At 48.4% G+C, this 19905-nt stretch overlaps 2 protein-coding genes across 3 annotated transcripts in view; one reads left to right on the top strand and one right to left on the bottom strand.

Moving 5' to 3' along the window:
• The window catches only part of LOC139243648 (protein flightless-1 homolog), a gene marked incomplete at its 3' end in the record, with an annotated part of 23509 nt that extends 14700 nt beyond the window's left edge, over window positions 1-8809 (bottom strand). The window contains exons 1-5 of the mRNA XM_070870814.1: window positions 8721-8809; window positions 8164-8323; window positions 4445-4555; window positions 2117-2188; window positions 1358-1438 (exon numbers count right to left, since the gene is read on the bottom strand). Of these exons, the coding sequence (XP_070726915.1) occupies window positions 1358-1438; window positions 2117-2188; window positions 4445-4555; window positions 8164-8323; window positions 8721-8809 (513 nt within the window). The remainder of the gene's footprint in view (window positions 1-1357; window positions 1439-2116; window positions 2189-4444; window positions 4556-8163; window positions 8324-8720) is intronic.
• LOC139243647 (mitochondrial dynamics protein MID51-like) lies at window positions 8471-19905 on the top strand. 2 transcript variants are annotated; one of them, XM_070870813.1, is made up of 4 exons: window positions 8471-9601; window positions 16707-16871; window positions 17230-17395; window positions 18153-19905. In XM_070870813.1, exons 2-4 carry the CDS (start codon window positions 16728-16730, stop codon window positions 19202-19204), a joined length of 1362 nt encoding a protein of 453 aa, XP_070726914.1. In that variant the 5' UTR covers window positions 8471-9601; window positions 16707-16727; the 3' UTR covers window positions 19205-19905. The 2 variants fall into 2 exon arrangements, with proteins under 2 accessions (XP_070726914.1, XP_070726913.1); XM_070870812.1 differs by lacking the exon at window positions 16707-16871 and having other exon boundaries at window positions 8769-9601.

Below are 19905 nucleotides of genomic sequence, written 5' to 3'. Positions count from 1 at the left end.
TCGTGGGGGAATCTGGAACTAGGGGGCATAGTTTCAGAATAAGGGGTCACCCATTTAAAATGGAAACAAGGAGGAATTTCTTCTCTCAGAGGGTGGTGAATCTTTTGAATTCTCTACCCCAGAGAGCTGTAGAGGCTGGGTCATTGAATATAATTAAGGTGGAGTTAGACAGATTTTTGAAAGATTAAGGGAGTCAAGGGTTACGGGGAGCGGGCAGGGAAGTGGAGTTGAGGCCAGGATCAGATCAGCCATGATATTATTGAATGGCGGAGCAGGCTCGAGGGGCCAAATGGCCGACTCCTGCTCCTATTTCTTATGTTCTGCAAAAAAGGGAGGATAGCAAGATAACGGTAGACTGGGCTATTGAAGGTCAAAAAATGTTCGAGTTAATAACGAGAGCATTGTAATGACATGCAAGGCCCAGACAGCTGCAAGCTATCACAGCACTTGAAAGGGAAAAAATGTATAAAAGAGAAGCAGCTATTGAACCTTGAAGGCAGCATGAACGCAAAGCAAGACTGGAGGAGAACTGCATCACCGAACACAGCACGAGACTGCGCTGCAGTCAATCAGTGGGCTTCCGTTGAGATTTCAAGGAACAGACTATCGACTATCGCCTTGTTCAGTATTATTTCTTTGTACTGGAAGTAAACCACTTTATAAAATCTGTTGTGCTTATTTACAATATACCTGTACCCAGCGTGGTTTGTTGTGGTCAGACAGGTCTCTTCTGTCAGATTTTACAGATATTACATTCCTATATAACAAACACTGCATCAGATATTTAAGTATGCTGTAGGTGCAGCATATTCGTAGCGTCAACTGTTTCTCCAGCTTCACTCCTCGAATCCAATATTCAGGGTCATGAAAGTAGCACAGTAAGTTTGAATCCTACCAACAGCAGAGCTTCCAATCTCTCGTGTCCCACCCTGGGGACATGCTGAGCAAAGGACAGGTGCCCAGAGAGAAAGGAACAAAAAAAACTGAGCAACTGAAGTTAACGACTGGAAAAAGCCTGCCCACACTCAATGTCTCAGTCACACACACAAGGCCACGGGTTAAATATCAGAGGACTTCACCTCCTACAAAATCAGACCCCTCACGACTCTGACAGGTGGGACCAGAGGTTCCAGCACGTTTATTAATAATACTCAATCACATTTGCAAAACATGCTAAAGACATCAAGAAAGAGCTGGAGCACCAACAACGTACTAACATTTTCTCTCTGTTGGTTATGTATCAAATATTGTTAAATTAACCTGACTGCACAAGCCAGATGGTTCTTTTATTCACAACAGCTTTTCCCCACGGTGCATGCGATGACTAGCCTGTAACAAACTCTTTCGGTCAACGTACCAGCACAGAGAGATCATCCAGATGGAAAATGTCATCGGGAACACCAGAATTCTTCAGGTTATTCGCTCGAGCAACAATGGCCTGTAGAGAGTACGGAGTATTACACACAATTCCCAATCCGAGTGTATTACACTCAATTCCCAATCCCAGAGTATTACACACAATTCCCAATCCCAGAGTATTACACACAATTCCCAATCCGAGTCTATTACACTCAATTCCCAATCCCAGAGTATTACACACAATTCCCAATCCCAGAGTATTACACACAATTCCCAATCCCAGGTAATGTGGGAAAATATTTTAAATTGGACAAGAGAAACAGTGCCGCAAACCTGCCAACATGCTGTACGCTGGAGTCTCAGATATTTCAGTCTATTTAGACAAAGAGTCTCTTTGAAAGCCATTTGAATGCCACATCAGTTTCTAGCATGAATTGTATGACATGCATGCCTTCTAAATAAAATCAATCATATCTTTATAGCCATGGAAACTTAATTTTGAGGTTCAGAGATGGGGAACGGCAATCTGGTGATTCTCAGGATTAGATACAAGTAGAATGGCGATATTGAGCCCATTAAAAAATAGGCATCAAAGAGGCTTTAGAATTTGGGTCAATGACACCCACCATTAAGGCACAATCCTTTCAAAGTTTGATTTTAATTTTTTTAATGATTGTACAGCTCATTAGCAGTAGAATTGTTGCAATTCAAGTTGCCACGGTCCTTTCTGGAGTTCTCTGCTGTGTGAATTACTCACCCGCAGACACGGCAGACTGGAGAGCTCCCCATGCAGGGTCGTCAGGCTGTTGTGACTGACTGACAAGTGTTCCTGCAACAAAACCAGGAGCATTAGAGTTAGAGCAGAATAAATCATTTTTCTATCATAAATTTTATGTACACTTTGTAAATAGTGACACAGACGAGGGAACAGTTATGAAAACAGACCCTGTCCCTCATAAGTGCCCATCTCCCACTCTATAATTTACCTTAAACAGGATCTCGAACTCTGAGCTCAAGTATTGAACAATGATTTTCTACCACAATGACTAACATAAGCTGTTAGTTAGCTGTACAGCTCAAGGATCTAACAAAAGGAACAACTTTCTCCTCAGATACCAGCACCTCCTTATGGAAGCGACTCTTGCTGGAGTTGAATTCCATGGGTGTTAACAGCTTCCTGTACTCCACTCAAGAGTCATCTTTCATGTATAAACCTAGACACAGAGTCAGAAGACCATGAAAAGCATCACACTGAGCTTGATCCTGCCCCCAGACATAGAGTTTCTAGCAGAGTGGTCACTAGATAGTGATCAGGAGCAGAAACCATGCCCGATTTTCTACCTCGTTCACTGAAGCCAATTGCAGTATGACAAAGGCTTTCCCTCTCTGCTGCATGGAGCCATATTCGCTGCATTGCCCAGATTGGTACTCAATTGCAACCACCTCTCTTTCACCTGAAATCCCTAGCAGATACACAATTCTATGTGCCTCTGGTAAAAAAAAAGCCTTGAATTTCTATAGCGCCATTCACGACCTCAGGACATCCCAAAGCGCTTCACAGCCAATGAAGTACTTTTTGAAGTGTAGTCACTGTTGGAATGTAGGAAACGGGGCAACCAATTTGTGCACAGCAAGCTCCCACACACAGCAATTTGATAATGGCCAGATAATGTGTTTTTAATTATGCTGATTGAGGGATAATATTGGCCAGGACACTGGGGATAATTCCCCTGCTCTTCAAAATAGTGCCATGGGATCTTTTAACGTCAACCTGAGTAGACGGGACCTCACTTTAACACCTCATCCAAAAGACGCCACCTCCGACAGCACAGCACTGCCTCAGCACTGCACTGGAGTGTCGGCCTGGATTTTGCGCTCAAGTCTCTGGAGTGGGACTTGAACCCACAACCTTTGTACTCAGAGGCGAGAGTGCTACCCCACTGATCACGGCTGACACTCTAGTCCTAGATGCACGGCCTAAGCAGCTGTGAGATGATGACCGAGCTGGAATTCACTGCAGTTCCCTCTCCTTTTCCAACAACAGGGAATGCTATTAGGATACAAGGCTGTCCCAGCTTCCATACAGTATTTAAAAGGGTCCTATGAAAATTGAATTACTTAATAAAAAGTTAATTTTGCCTGCCTGGTCACCACTTGGTAACCACCGACTGTGTCTTGATTGAAATCAGGAGCTCAGTGTGTGGGAAAGCACATGTGCACTCCACATTGAACCTGTCTGTGGAAAAGCAATATTGACAGTGGCCCTCAAAAGGAGGCACTGCTTGGGACTGTGACTGAGAATACTCATAGCCAGTCCCTCGAAATTGAGGAAGACTTGCTTCCACTCTAAAAGTGAGTTCTTCGGTGACTGAACAGTCCAATACGGGAATTACAGTCCCTGTCACAGATGGGACAGATAGTCGTTGAGGGAAGGGGTGGGTGGGACTGGTTTGCCGCACGCTCCTTCCGCTGTCTGCGCTTGATTTCTGCATGCTCTCGCCGATGAGACTCGAGATGCTCAGCGCCCTCCCGGATGCACTTCCTCCATTTAGGGCGGTCTTTGGCCAGGGACTCCCAGGTGTCGGTGGGAATGTTGTACTTTATCAGGGAAGCTTTGAGGGTGTCCTTGAAATGTTTCCTCTGCCCACTTTGGGCTCGTTTGCCGTGTAGAAGTTCCGAGTAGAGCGCTTGCTTTGGGAGTCGTGTCTGGCATGCGAACAACGTGGCCGCCCAACGGAACTGGTCGATTGTGGTCGGTGCTTCGATGCTGGGGATGTTGGCCTGACCGAGGTCGTTAACATTGGTGCGTCTGTCCTCACAGGGGATTTGCAGGATCTTGCGGAGACATCATTGGTGGTATTTCTCCAGCGATTTGAGGTGTCTACTGTACATGGTCCACTTCTCGGAGTCATATAGGAGGGCGGGTATCACTACAGCCCTGTAGACCATAAGCTTGGTGACAGATTTGAGGGCCTGACCTTCGAACACTCTTTTCCTCAGGCAGAAGATAACAACATTAAAGAACAACACTGGTATACTGTATTTAAATCACAAATCAAGTAGAAAATACAACATGATGCTTTACCAGTTTGTGAAGAGAAGCCAGTTCCTCGGGTAAGTAGCAGAGTCCTGTCCGGTTCAGCTTCAGCCATCTCAAACTGGTCATACATTTAACATGTTCAGGAAAATAGCCACCCTTTGAAATGAAGAAAGATGATGTAAATTAGCAAAGGTAAAAAATACAGCCCTGTAACAGCTCTTCGTCAGGCAGCAACAGAATCCCTGCAAGCTTCACTGTTACTTTAGTAAATACTTTCAATGCATGTTACACAATTTGACTCAATGACAAGACTGCTTTTAGTTCATTTCTGTCAAAAATCTCAAAGGCAATGTGTTTTTAAATAAACTGTTTAATAATGACCAAAGCAGGAATAAAAACAAAGCTATGATTCAATATTGTATCACTGAAAATATTTTACTATTCTAGTTTTTACAGTTAGACGATCAGCCCCGAACAGCTAAATGCTGCACCAATACATGTGCACGTTGACGATACACATATACACAGATCATAGTCCCAAACAATTACAGCAAGTTAAAGGGAAGAGAATGGGGGGAGAGGATCACATTATATTACCGACAATATTCCATCTGCCATTCAGAAATGTGAAGATATCCACTCCATAAGAAAAACAGAACATTTTTTAAATGATGAGAGATTGGGAAATGTTGGTGTTCAGAGCAACCTGGGCGTGCTTGTACATGAATCACAGAAAGTTAACATGCAGGTACAGCAAGCACTGAGGAAAACAAATGGTATGTTGGCCTTTATTACAAGGGATTGGAGTATAAGAGTAAAGATGCCTTACTGAAATTATATAGGGCCCTTGTGAGACCACACCTGGCGTATTATATACAGTTCTGGTCTCCTTACCCAAGGAAGGATATACTTGCCTTAAGAGGGAGTGCAATGAAGGTTCACCAGACTGATTCTTGGGCTGGGGGGGGGGATTGTCCTTTGACGAGAGACTGAGTAGACTAGGCCGATATTCCCCAGCATTTAGAAGAATGAGAGATGATCTCAGTGAAACATAAAATTATTAAGCTGCTTGACAGGGTAGATACTGGGAAGCTGTCCCCACTGACTGGAGAGTCGAGAAGTAGGGGTCACAGTCTCAGAATAAGGGGTCGGCCATTTAAGACTGAGATCGGGAAAAGTTTCTTCACTCAAAAGGTTGTAAATCTTTGGAATTCTCTACCCCAGAGGGCTATGGATAAGAACACAAGAACATGAGAATTAGAAGCAGGAATAAACCATATGGCCTCTCGAGTCTCCTCCACTATTCAACCTCAACTCCACTTTCCTGCCCAATTCCCGTAATTCCCCAAGAGTCTTATCTATTTCAGCCTTGAATATACTCAATGATTCCACAGCCCTTTGGGGTAGATAATTCCAAGGATACTCAGTTCTTGAGTATATTCAAGACAGAGATCAATAGATTTTTGGATACTAAAGGAATCAAGGGACATGGGGACAGTGCAGGAAGGTGACATTGAGGTAGAAAATTAGCCATGATCTTACTGAATGGCGGAGCAGGCTCGAAGGGCCAAATGGCCGACTCCTGCTCCTTTTATTTTCGTATGTAAAATTGGAGTTTCACTGTTAGCACTCTTTTGGACAAAGTATTGTGATTAATTTTGTACTTTGAGTCTTTAGCCTGTCTAGTGCTACAAGTAAGCTTAGCTGTACAGCTGCCAGCGTCAATTACATCGGACATATGGCCCAGAAACAGGCCATTAGGCCCAATTAGTCCATGCCGGCGTTTATGCTCCACTCGAGCCTCCTCTCATCTTTCCTCATCTATATCAGAATAACCCTCTATTCCCTTCTCCCCCATATGCTTCCAGATTATTCGCTTTAACCACTCCCTGAGATAGCAAGTTCCATTCTCACCGCTTTCTGGGTAAAGAAGTTTCTTCTGAATTCCCTATTGGATTTCTTGGTGACTATCTTATATTGATGGCCTCTAGTTATGCTCTTCCCCACAAGTGGAAACATTCTCTCTGTATCCACTCTATCAAAACCTTTCATAATTTTAAAGACCTCTATTAGGTCAAGAGAAAAGAGACCCAGCCTGTTCATCCTTTCCTGATATGTATACTCTCGCATTTCTGGTATCATCCTTGTAAATCTTCTCTGCACCCACTCCAGTGCATCTATATCCTTTTTATAATATGGCGATCAGAACTGTATGCAGTGCTCCAAGTGTGGTCTGACAAAGGTTTGTTCCATGTTAAGCATAACTTTCCTACTTTTCAATTATATCCCTCTAGAAATAAACCCTAGTGCTTGGTTTGCTTTTTTATGGCCTTGTTAACCTGTGTCACTACTGTTAGTGATTTGTGCATTTGTATCCGAGATCCCTTTGTTCCTCTGCCCCACCCAGACTCGCACCCTCCCAGTAATAAGTGACCTCCCTATTCTTTTATTATTGTCCTCCTGTCAAATTGGCAACATCTGGGCCTTGATTGCTTAAAAATGAACCTCTCTCTTTCTTCCCCCCCATCCCGCCCAAAGTACTTGCTTCCACCTCGAAAATAGAGAGCCGGAAAATGAAATAATTAAAAGGAAAACTTTTACACTGAAGAAATTATGAAAAAGATCAAAAATAAGTTTAGAGTACAGCATTAGCCAGAGAATGAGTAACATTAAAGTTTAAAATAAAGAAGATGGAATAGAATAGATTGGGGGTAAAGATGACTTACAAGCACTGGTGAGAATTGTTTTGGCATTTAATTTGGATGTTTATGGTTAACATTACGTAATACTAGTGAGAGTTTCCACATCACAGAACATGAAACAAACAGAATTGGTCATTCTCAGACTGAGGGTTAAAAACCTAACAATGTGACTGAAGTATCAGTACAGGTTTAATCTTCGATGCTTTAGCCATCACATCATTACACAATTGTGTGTGTTCACTAATCTCTTCCATCCTCCCCGAACCCAGTGCTCCCTCAGCCAGCTCCTTGATGAGCTCAGAGCTACTCCCTCTCTGCAGGATGCTGGAGTGTCGGGAGCACGGCAAGCTCCCACAAACAGCGAGAGCGCCTTGTGCCTGGAGCTTCCTCCATTCATCACCACGAGCCCGAAGGCAAATTCAGACCAAGTGTGAAAGACGATTAACAGCGGCCAAGAATCACACCCCGGCAAAGAGCAGGGAGACAGGGAGAGAGAGAGGGAGAGAGAGAGGGAGGGAGACAGGGAGAGAGAGAGAGAGAGAGAGAGGGAGACAGGGAGAGAGAGAGAGAGAGAGAGAGAGAGAGGGAGGGAGACAGGGAGAGAGAGAGGGAGAGAGAGAGGGAGGGAGACAGGGAGAGAGGGAGAGAGAGAGAGAGGGAGACAGGGAGAGAGAGAGGGAGACAGGGAGAGAGGGGGAGGGAGGGGAGTCTTAACAAGTTTCATAGCCTTGAGGGGAAGAGAAATTCATAAAATATGGATTTAACATTAAACCTGGAACAAATACCACAATCAAGAGAAGACAGATCAGGATTTATTGCAATTACTGAACAAAAACACTGGCACTATACTGAAATGCTTCAGAAGATTATAAACATTAAATGACTGAAGCCGGGCCTAGACTGCCGGCCTCCCCGCCCGGAGCCTCCGAAGGTGGAAGCCGGAGATTTCAGCAGTGCCCGGGCCCCGTGCCCCCTGCCCCCTGCCCCCTGCCCCCTGCCCCGGCCCCGGCCCCGGCCCCGGCCCCGGCCCTTACCGTGTTGCCGCTGCCGGCACACACTTACCTTAAAGTCATTGCCGCTGAGATCCACGCCGCGGATGAAGGGCAAGACTCCGGTGGCGGCCATCTTCGTGCTGACAGCGGCCGCTCCCTTCCTCCGCTCCTCATTGGTGGAGAGGCGGCAGGTAGGCGGGCACCCGCTGATAGTACGGGTTGTTATTGGTCTGGATTGGTGTCGATCACGGCATTGTTATCAGATGAGGAGGCGACCACGCCCTCTCGCTTCCGAATGTGAGGGATTGCCCCGCCCCCCTCCAGTCATCGTCAGTTCCGGGCGTTTGGATAACGTCCTCGCTGATTGGTCAGCTGAGCCGTCAGTCAGGGTTTGTGGCCGGGTTGCTGTGGAGATGGAGCCAAAGAGAGAAGGCGGCTGAGAGACCGGCTGCAAACCGGAGCGTCCCGGCACCGGGAACCCGGAGGTCACAGGTCACAGGTCACAGGTCAGGGCCCGGGGCAAAGCTGCAGAATGTCCCGGACTGGAAGCAGGCCCCCGGCGTTTATTGATTATTCTCATTTATAAAATATTGGCCGCGAATCTCAAATAATTAATTCGGAAATTACTTTTTGTCAAACTCCGAGTCCAGGCCCCGCGAGGCCCCGCGCACTAATTTATTCATTCTCCGGTCACTTCGTTTTCCTTTATTTTCCATCCTTGGTTTATAAAATGGACTCTGCAGCTGTCCGGCCTCGGTGATCCAGCGGGGCCTGAGGCGGCTCACCCTCCCCGGCCCACAGCGGCCTGGTCTGACCCTCTGTCTCCCTCTCTCTCTCCCTTCCCTCTCTCTCTCCCTGTCTGTCTCCCTCTCTCTCTCCCTGTCTCCCTTCCCTCTCTCTCTCCCTGTCTCCCTCTCTCCCTCCTTCCCTGTCTCCTTCCCTCCCTTCCCTCTCTCTCTCTCCCTGTCTCCCTTCCCTCTCTCTCCCTGTCTCCCTTCCCTCTCTCTCTCTCCCTGTCTCCCTTCCCTCTCTCTCTCCCTGTCTCCCTCCCTCCCTCTCTCCCTCTCTCTCTCCCTGTCTCCCTCTCTCCCTCCTTCCCTGTCTCCTTCCCTCCCTTCCCTCTCTCTCTCTCCCTGTCTCCCTTCCCTCTCTCTCTCTCCCTGTCTCCCTTCCCTCTCTCTCTCTCCCTGTCTCCCTTCCCTCTCTCTCTCTCCCTGTCTCCCTTCCCTCTCTCTCTCTCCCTGTCTCCCTTCCCTCTCTCTCTCTCCCTGTCTCCCTTCCCTCTCTCTCTCTCCCTGTCTCCCTTCCCTCTCTCTCTCTCCCTGTCTCCCTTCCCTCTCTCTCTCCCTGTCTCCCTCCCTCCCTCTCTCTCTCCCTGTCTCCCTCCCTCCCTCTCTCTCTCCCTGTCTCCCTCCCTCCCTGTCTCCCTCCCTCCCTGTCTGTTTCCCTCCCTGTCTGTCTGTCTCAGAGACCAGCATCGCAACAAGAAGAAAGTGGAGTCTCAGCCGGTAAGCAAACTGCTTCTATTCCCATTTTTAATGTAGCTTTAAGACCACTTGTTTGCGAGGCCGCTGCCGGTGTTTGAACATAACACAAGAATTAGGAACAGGAGTAGGCCATCTAGCCCCTCGAGCCTGCTCCGCCATTCAACAAGATCATGGCTGATCTGGCCATGGACTCAGCTCCACTTACCCGCCCGCTCCCCGTAAACCTTAATTCCCTTATTGGTTAAAAATCTATCTATCTGTGACTTGAATACATTCAATGAGCTAGCCTCAACTGCTTCCTTGGGCAGAGAATTCCACAGATTCACAACCCTCTGGGAGAAGAAATTCCTTCTCAACTTGGTTTTAAATTGGCTCCCCTGTATTTTGAGGCTGTGCCCCCTAGTTCTAGTCTCCCCAACCAGTGGAAACAACCTCTCTGCCTCTATCTTGTCTATCCCTTTCATTATTTTAAATGTTTCTATAAGATCACCCCTCATCCTCCTGAACTCCAACGAGTAAAGACCCAGTCTACTCAATCTATCATCATAAGGTAACCCCCTCATCTCCGGAATCAGCCGAGTGAATCGTCCCTGTACCCCCTCCAAAGCTAGTATATCCTTCCTTAAGTAAGGTGACCAAAACTGCACGCAGTACTCCAGGTGCGGCCTCACCAATACCCTGTACAGTTGCAGCAGGACCTCCCTGCTTTTGTACTCCATCCCTCTCGCAATGAAGGCCAACATTCCATTCGCCTTCCTGATTACGTGCTGCACCTGCAAACTAACTTTTCCACCGGTACGCTCGCGGCCTTCCGCGAGAGGTGGGCACCGGAGGGACTGGAGTGCATCATCACGCCCGACAACCAAATTTTAATTTGATTTTATGTTTTTAAGTTGATTTGTTTTAATTGCCGGTGCTTTTAGTGTCCCCCTCCTCTTTTATAGGGGGCACTTGGAGAAAAATATGTTTTTGTACCCAAAAAAAAACCCCCAAAAATACCACAAAAAAATAAAAGGGCCTGTAAATGTTTGGTGTTTCCCCCAGATCGGGGGGGGGCACGGTTTAATGTTTTTTGTTTACTCCCAAAAAATGTTTCATGCACAAGGACCCCCAGGTTCCTCTGCACCGCAGCATGTTGTAATTTCTCCCCATTCAAATAATATTCCCTTTTACTGTTTTTTTTCCAAGGTGGATGACCTCACATTTTCCGACATTGTATTCCAGCTGCCAAACCTTAAGCCATTCGCTTAACCTATCCAAATCTCTTTACAGCCTCTCTATGTCCTCGACACAACCCGCTTTCCCACTAATCTTTGTGTCATCTGCAAATTTTGTTACACTACATTCTGTCCCCTCTTTCAGGTCATCTATGTATATTATAAACAGTTGTGGTCCCAGCACCGATCCCTGTGGCACACCACTAACCATCGATTTCCAACCTGAAAAGGACCCATTTATCCCGACTCTCTGCTTTCTGTTAGCCAGCCAATTCTCTATCCATGCTAATACATTTCCTCTGACTCCGCGTACCTTTATCTTCTGCAGTAACCTTTTGTGTGCCACCTTATCGAATGCCTTTTGGAAATCTAAATACACCACATCCATCGGTACACCTCTATCCACCATGCTCGTTATATCCTCAAAAAATTCCAGTAAATTAGTTAAACATGATTTCCCCTTCATGAATCCATGTTGCGTCTGCTTGATTGCACTATTCCTATCTAGATGTCCCGCTATTTCTTCCTTAATGATAGCTTCAAGCATTTTCCCCACTACAGATGTTAAACTAACTGGCCTATAGTTACCTGCCTTTTGTCTGCCCCCTTTTTTTAAACAGAGGCGTTACATTAGCTGCTTTCCAATCCGATGGTACCTCCCCAGAGTCCAGAGAATTTTGGTAGATTATAACGAATGCATCTGCTATAACTTCCGCCATCTCTTTTAATAGCCTGGGATGCATTTCATCAGAACCAGGGGACTTGTCTACCTTAAGTCCCATTAGCCTGTCCAGCACTACCCCCCTAGTGATAGTGATTGTCTCAAGGTCCTCCTTTCCCACATTCCTGTGACCAGCAATTTTTGGCATGGTTTTTGTGTCTTCCACTGTGAAGACCGAAGCAAAATAATTGTTTACGGTCTCAGCCATTTCCACATTTCGCATTATTAAATCCCCCTTCTCGTCTTCTAAGGGACCAACATTTACTTTAGTCACTCTTTTCCGTTTTATATATCTGTAAAAGCTTTTACTATCTGTTTTTATGTTTTGCGCAAGTTTACTTTCGTAATCTATCTTTCCTTTCTTTATTGCTTTCTTAGTCATTCTTTGCTGTCGTTTAAAATGTTCCCAATCTTCTAGTTTCCCACTAACCTTGGCCACCTTATACGCATTGGTTTTTAATTTGATACTCTCTTTTATTTCCTTGGTTATCCACGGCTGGTTATCCCTTTTCTTACTGCCCTTTTTCACTGGAATATATTTTTGAAAGAGCTCCTTAAAAGTCCTCCACTGTTCCTCAATTGTGCCACCATTTAGTCTGTGTTCCCAGTCTACTTTAGCCAACTCATCCCACTGTAGTCCCCTTTGTTTAAGCATAGTACGCTCGTTTGAGACACTACTTCCTCACCCTCAATCTGTATTACAAATTCAACCATACTGTGATCACTCATTCCGAGAGGATCTTTTACTAGGAGATCATTTATTTTTCCTGTCATTACACAGGACCAGATCTAAGATAGCTTGCTCCCTTGTAGGTTCTGTAACATACTGTTCTAAGAAACTATCCCGTATGCATTCTATGAATTCCTCCTCAAGGCTACCTCATGCAATTTGATTTGACCAATCGATATGTAGGTTAAAATCCCCCATGATTACTGCCATTCCTTTTTCACATGCCTCCATTATTCCCTTGATTATTGCCCTCCCCACCGTGAAGTTATTATTTGAGGGCCTATAAACTACACCCACCAGTGACTTTTTCCCCTTACTATCTCTAATCTCCACCCACAATGATTCAACATTTTGTTCATTAGAACCAATATCGTCTCTCTCAACTGCCCTGATTTCATCCTTTATTAACAGAGCTACCCACCTCCTTTCCCTTCTTGTCTATCTTTCCAAATTGTCAGATACCCCTGTATGTTTAATTCCCAGTCTTGGCCCCCCTGCAACCACGTTTCTGTAATGGCCACCAAATCATACCCATTTGTAATGATTTGTGCCGTCAACTAATTTACTTTATTTCGAATGCTGCGTGCGTTTAGGTAGAGTGTTTTAATACTAGTTTTTAAACCACGATTTTTAGTTTTGACCCCTCCTGCAGCCCCTTTATATTCATAAATATTGTCCCTTCCTATCACCTTGTGGTTTACACTTACCCCAGTGCTACTCTGCTCTGTTGCCTCCTGCCTTTTGCATTCTTTCTTGGGATCCTGTTCATCTGAGCTCTCACCCACTCTAACTAGCTCAGAGCCCTCTCCTGGGTTCCGAATACTCCTCGCATTGAGCCACCGAGCTTACAGGCTTGCCTTTTTATTACACTTTGACCATTTGGATTTTGATGTACAGTGGCCCTTTTTGTTTTTTGCCTTGGGGTTTCTCTGCCCTCCACTTTTACTCATCTCCTTTCTGTCTTCTGCTTCTGTCTCCATTTTGTTTCCCTCTGTCTCCCTGCATTGGTTCCCATCCCCCTGCCAGATTAGTTTAACTCTTCCCCAACAGCACTAGCAAACACTCCCCCCTAGGACATTGGTTCCGGTCCTGCCTAGGTGCAGACCGTCCGGTTTGTACTAGTTCCAATGCCCCAGGAATTTGAATCCCTCCCTGCTGCACCACTGCTCAAGCCACGTATTCATCTGCGCTATCCTGCGATTCCTACTCTGACTAGCACGTGGCACTAGTAGCAATCCCGAGATTACTACTTTTGAGGTCCTACTTTTTAATTTAGCTCCTAGCTCCTTAAATTTGTCTCGTAGGATCTCATCCCGTTTTTTACCTATATCGTTGGTACCAATGTGCACCATGACAACTGGCTGTTCACCCTCCCTTTTCAGAATGTCCTGCACTCGCTTCGAGACATCCTTGACCCTTGCACCAGGGAGGCAACATACCATCCTGGAGTCTCGGTTGTGGCCGCAGAAACGTCTATCTATTCCCCTTACAATTGAATCCCCTATCACTATCGCTCTCCCACTCTATTTCCTGCCCTCCTGTGCAGCAGAGCCACCCACGGTGCCATGAACTTGGCTGCTGCTGCCCTCCCCTGATGAGTCATCCCCCTCAACAGTACCCAAAACGGTGTATCTGTTTTGCAGGGGGATGACCACAGGGGACCCCTGCACTCCCTTCCTTGCACTGCTCTTCCTGCTGGTCTTCCATTCCCTATCTGGCTGTGGACCCTTCCCCTGCGGTAAGACCAACTCGCTACATGTGCTACTCACGTCATTCTCAGCATCGTGGATGCTCCAGAGTGAATCCACCCTTAGCTCCAATTCCGCAACGCGAACTGTCAGGAGTTGGAGGCGGATACACTTCCCGCACACACAGTCGTCAGGGACACTGGAAGTGTCCGAGTTCCCACATGGTACAGGAGGAGCATATCATGTGACCGAGCTCTCCTACCATGACTTAACCCTTAGATACACTGGGTTTGCAGTGATGGGATGGAGAAAGGCAACAAACAGTCTTCATGGATTGTAATATAAAAGTAATCTAAGTTTTATAATCCAACATTCTGTTACTGTACACGGCAGAAATGCTTCCTCAGATCCAATGTGTCCAAAAACTTTCATAATTCTAAACATTTTATCCACTCGGTCTCCTCTCCGAGAGAAAAGATCCGGGTCGTCATCTTTCCTGATCCTTCATTCGCTTAAATTCGGGGATCAACCTTGCAGCAATTGTGTGTCCCCCGGTCACTGAGTGCCCTTCCCTGTCCCCCGGTCACTGAGTGCCCTTCCCTGTCCCCCGGTCACTGAGTGCCCTTCCCTGTCCCCCGGTCACTGAGTGCCCTTCCCTGTCCCCCGGTCACTGAGTGCCCTTCCCTGTCCCCCGGTCACTGAGTGCCCTTCCGGTGTCCCCCGGTCACTGAGTGCCCTTCCGGTGTCCCCCGGTCACTGAGTGCCCTTCCGGTGTCCCCCGGTCACTGAGTGCCCTTCCGGTGTCCCCCGGTCACTGAGTGCCCTTCCGGTGTCCCCCGGTCACTGAGTGCCCTTCCGGTGTCCCCCGGTCACTGAGTGCCCTTCCGGTGTCCCCCGGTCACTGAGTGCCCTTCCGGTGTCCCCCGGTCACTGAGTGCCCTTCCGGTGTCCCCCGGTCACTGAGTGCCCTTCCGGTGTCCCCCGGTCACTGAGTGCCCTTCCGGTGTCCCCCGGTCACTGAGTGCCCTTCCGGTGTCCCCCGGTCACTGAGTGCCCTTCCGGTGTCCCCCGGTCACTGAGTGCCCTTCCGGTGTCCCCCGGTCACTGAGTGCCCTTCCGGTGTCCCCCGGTCACTGAGTGCCCTTCCGGTGTCCCCCGGTCACTGAGTGCCCTTCCGGTGTCCCCCGGTCACTGAGTGCCCTTCCGGTGTCCCCCGGTCACTGAGTGCCCTTCCGGTGTCCCCCGGTCACTGAGTGCCCTTCCGGTGTCCCCCGGTCACTGAGTGCCCTTCCGGTGTCCCCCGGTCACTGAGTGCCCTTCCGGTGTCCCCCGGTCACTGAGTGCCCTTCCCTGTCCCCCGGTCACTGAGTGCCCTTCCCTGTCCCCCGGTCACTGAGTGCCCTTCCCTGTCCCCCGGTCACTGAGTGCCCTTCCCTGTCCCCCGGTCACTGAGTGCCCTTCCCGTGTCCCCCGGTCACTGAGTGCCCTTCCCTGTCCCCCGGTCACTGAGTGCCCTTCCCTGTCCCCCGGTCACTGAGTGCCCTTCCCTGTCCCCCGGTCACTGAGTGCCCTTCCCTGTCCCCCGGTCACTGAGTGCCCTTCCCTGTCCCCCGGTCACTGAGTGCCCTTCCCTGTCCCCCCCTCCAATAACTGAATATCCTCTTTTTGGAAACTGGTGCCGAGTCAGCAAAAAGTTGTGCATTTGGCCTTAGTGCTCTATAACTAAAGTAATCAGCCCAGGTTGCTGCTTCCAATTGCCAGCCATTGACTCCTAATGCAGTGTGTGAACTTCACAGCATCCCCTCTTGAACTGCCCGTAGCACAGGGCAGTCCTGTGGAACAACGAGACAACTGTGATTGCACTTCCCTGTAATGCACTGGGTTTTGAATTTGTTATCATACTTGTGCTAGACAGGTCAGGACAGGATTAGCATCACTGTGGTACCTCCCACAGGCAAATAGCCCATCAACATTCACTGTCGCACCCAGAGCCTGACCCTGACCTCATCGAGGTGGACAAAATATTGAGGGGTCTGGACATAGTGGATACCAAGGGCCTATTTCCATTGGTGGAGGGGTCTATTACGAGGGGGCATAGTTTTAAGGCGGTTGGTGGAAGGTTTAGAGGGGATTTGGTCGGTGAGGGGGGGGCTTCTTCACGCAGAGGGTTGTGGGGGTCTGGAACTCGCTGCCTGGAAGAGTGGTGGATGCAGAAACCCTCACCACTTTTAAAAGATGGTTGGATGGGCACTTAAAGTGCAGTAACCTGTAGAGCTGGTAATTGGGATTAGACTGGATAACCTCTTGATATGATCAGTACTGCAGGGAATAGAATACGGCCAGGTTGATCTCCAGGACTAGTTTCGATCGCCTGGATGGGTTGGAGAGGAATTTTCCCAGATTTTTTTCCCCAATTGGCCTGGGTTTTTATCTGGTTTTTGCCTCTCCCAGGAGATCACATGGCTCCGGTTGGGGTGGAGTGTAGAATGTTTCAGTGTAAGGGGTGTCGCAGTTGTGTGAGGCGGACTGGTTGGGCTGGGTGCTCTTTGCCTTTCCGCCATTGTTCATAGGTTTATATGTAACCTTCAGGGCTGCTGACCGAGGGCCGTGTGGCTTTGTCGACCGGCGCAGACACGATGGGCCGAAATGACGACCTTCTGCGCTGTAAATTTCTATGTTTCTATCACTGCCCTTGGGAGCGGGGAGAGGAAGAGGAGAAAATACTGTTTATGGTTTAAAATGTATTGTTTGTAATTTCCCCCGTTTACAGTTCTCAGAGTGCTGCTTCAGGATGGCGAGTATTGTGCAAGTTAAAGGAAAGCGGAGGGACAGTGGGCTTGGAGACATCGTTGACTTCCTGCTGGCGAATGCCCACCTGGTGCTGGGTGTCGGAGGGGCTGCCCTACTCACTATCGCCACAGTGGCTGTTAAACGGGTGAGTTGGGGCTTCCTGTTGTATTGTGGCCATGTTCAGCCTGCACACAGTTTACCGCCGCAATATTCAACGTGCCTCAGTACCACTGTAACTGGAGCTAGTGAGTTAATACTTGAAGGGGTGGGCCCCAGATCATGAGGGTTCAGTCTCCCCCACAATGTTGTGAGTTGGGCAGGAGGACTGCTCGACTTGTCTTTTTTGGCCTTGAGCTGGGAGTGGGGCGAATCGATCAGGGTTCCTGATACTGGTTGCTCTGCACTGATTCCTGCGCAATTGTTCGGATTGAGATCTGTTAAATTATTAATGGCTGAGATTTTACATGAAAGGCAATTTGTTGAGATCCTCTGTATTCGTGCAGATGTTTGACAAGGCCAGTGATCCACCAGATAGCTCCCTGGACAAGCCAGACACACAGTCAGTAAAGGAAGAATCCAGCTGGATTGATACATCCCCAAAACTGCTGAATATACAGATGAGTGAATCCCTGCACAGAATACCGATTGCACAGTCCAGCCATAATTCAGGTAAAGCTGTACCTGCCCTGGGAGTATTTGATGAGACAGTGTAGAGGGAGCTTTACTCTGTATATAACCCCCTGTACCTGCCCTGGGAGTATTTGATGAGACAGTGTAGAGGGAGCTTTACTCTGTATTTAACCCCCGTACCTGCCCTGGGAGTGTTTGATGGGGCAGTGTAGAGGGAGCTTTACTCTGTATCTAACCCCGTGCTGTACCTGCCCTGGGAGTGTTTGATGGGACAGTGTAGAGGGACCTTTACTCTGTATCTAACCCCCTGTACCTGCCCTGGGAGTGTTTGATGGGACAGTGTAGAGGGAGCTTTACTCTGTATCTAACCCCGTGCTGTACCTGCTCTGGGAGTGTTTGATGGGACAGTGTAGAGGGAGCTTTACTCTGTATCTAACCCCCTGTACCTGCCCTGGGAGTGTTTGATGGGACAGTGTAGAGGGAGCTTTACTCTGTATCTAACCCCGTGCTGTACCTGCTCTGGGAGTGTTTGATGGGACAATGTAGAGGGAGCTTTACTCTGTATCTAACCCCGTGCTGTACCTGCCCTGGGAGTGTTTGATGGGACAGTGTAGAGGGAGCTTTACTCTGTATCTAACCCCGTGCTGTACCTGCCCTGGGAGAGTTTAATGGGTGTATAACTTCTGTTTCAGAGAAACAACATTCATCATCTTGATGAGCATAAAGTTTACAAACAAATTAAATCTTGTTTTTAATGCTCCAGTTAACGTCTGAATGCTTTGATTGTATTTCCCAGAGGATTGCCGAGATATTTCAATGGAGAGCACGGCTCCCGAGAGCAGTGAAGCTGCTCTCTGCGTCAGTCCGCAGGAAAGGCTTCTAGCCTATTACGCACAGCGGTCCATTCCCCCTGCAGAGCGAGACCGAGTCCAGCGGTGCGCAATGGACATCTGTACAGAGCTGCAGAAATTCCTTCGCAGGAAACACCCGGACATGCCGCTGGGAGAGCTGCACCTCAGTGGGAGTCTGTACAACGATCTCCAAATGGGGGCCCCTGACCACGTTTGCCTGATGCTGCCACTGCAGCTCGAGGACACCCTGTGGACCCTTGTCGCTGGGGAGGAAACCATACTGAACGTTCCTGAGCTGCGGTTAGTGCGGCGGGATCACCTGGAGTATTTCCCCCGGGGCATCAGTTACTGGGATCGATTTATTGTGGGGACATACCTGTCACCAAAATTAATTGTCGAGGTGTTGCACAAGACGGTGCTGGGGACTGTGAACTGGCTGGTGCTCAACACTTTACTGGACTGCATCATTCGGCCTGAGGTTTGTGCCGAGGTCCTGCAGTTGGAAGTTCAGCATGACGGAGAGAAGCTCCTGTGCATCGATATCCTGCCGATGATTAAAGTGGGGGAGACCGTACTCATTGCCAAACCACAAAGGGGCAGTTTTGTAAATATTTGGCAGCAGAGTTTCTGGGCCGCGGAGAACAGCAGGCTGCAATCCTTGGACCGCACTGACATGGGCTTCAGGTTCTGCTGCCTGAAGGTGCTGAAGGCTGTCTGCAGAGACCGGCCCTCGCTGAGGAAGCTGACCGGCAGTCAGCTGACCAACGTTATCTTGCACCTCAGCGAAGTGCAGCAGGACTGGACCAAGGAGGCGCTGGCTGAGCGGGTCCTTCAAATACTCGAGGAGCTGGTTGGCTACTTGGAGCAGGGTCGGCTGCCAGCGTACTTCAACAGCAAGGTGAATCTGTTGTGCGATCTGTCGGAGGAGGAAGTTGATGAGATTGGTTACACCCTGTACTGTGCTGTATCACACTCAGACCTTCTGTTCCATCAGTGACTGAGGCAGTGCAGTGTGACCTCACCACCATTGGAACTCTGATCTTTAAATTCCTAGAGATTGTTTGAAAAGAAACACTATCTATCCGATATTAGCCACAGACCTTCAATTCCTTGCTCAAGAGCCTGCAATTTATCCAGAAGCCAACAGTATATCTCAGCAGATTGTCCACCATGGGAGGCATCGCTGCTGAGGCCGATCCTGAGCTCAAGGTGCCGTGGGTCACTGGACAACAATCAGCCCAGTTATTGATTCGCTGACTTGGCCTGGGATCCACTCTGGGATCTTTCTGCTCTGGTGACTTTTTTTCACCTGGTCAGCAAGTTACCTCATGTGAAAGTTCCCAGATGTTGCTTCAGTGCAAACTGATGGTACGGACAGAAACTAGCGATGTACGCAGGCACCAGCACCAACCAGGAGAAAATGTTGCTGACTGAGACCTGGCTTGGCAGCGTGAGCCTGTCATGACCCGGGATCACTGGCCTCACACGGCGGGAACCTGTCGGAGACCTGGAACATAAGACTGTGCTGAGCGGTGACTAACTGGGGCACAGCCACAATCTGGGCAGTGCTTTGTTCAAGGGCCCCTCCCAATGCAATGTAGTACAGTCAGATGGAATCTGGGCCTTCCACTGTCCTCTCTCTTCCTGGTCAAGTGTCCAACACAGATCGGTCACTCCCACAGGGACAGGGAAACTATG

Source organism: Pristiophorus japonicus, unplaced genomic scaffold (assembly GCF_044704955.1).
Source record: "Pristiophorus japonicus isolate sPriJap1 unplaced genomic scaffold, sPriJap1.hap1 HAP1_SCAFFOLD_1776, whole genome shotgun sequence".
Taxonomy (NCBI): domain Eukaryota; kingdom Metazoa; phylum Chordata; class Chondrichthyes; family Pristiophoridae; genus Pristiophorus; species Pristiophorus japonicus.
The sequence above is the reverse complement of the archived record's forward strand: the minus strand, read 5'-3'. Positions and strand labels throughout refer to the sequence as shown.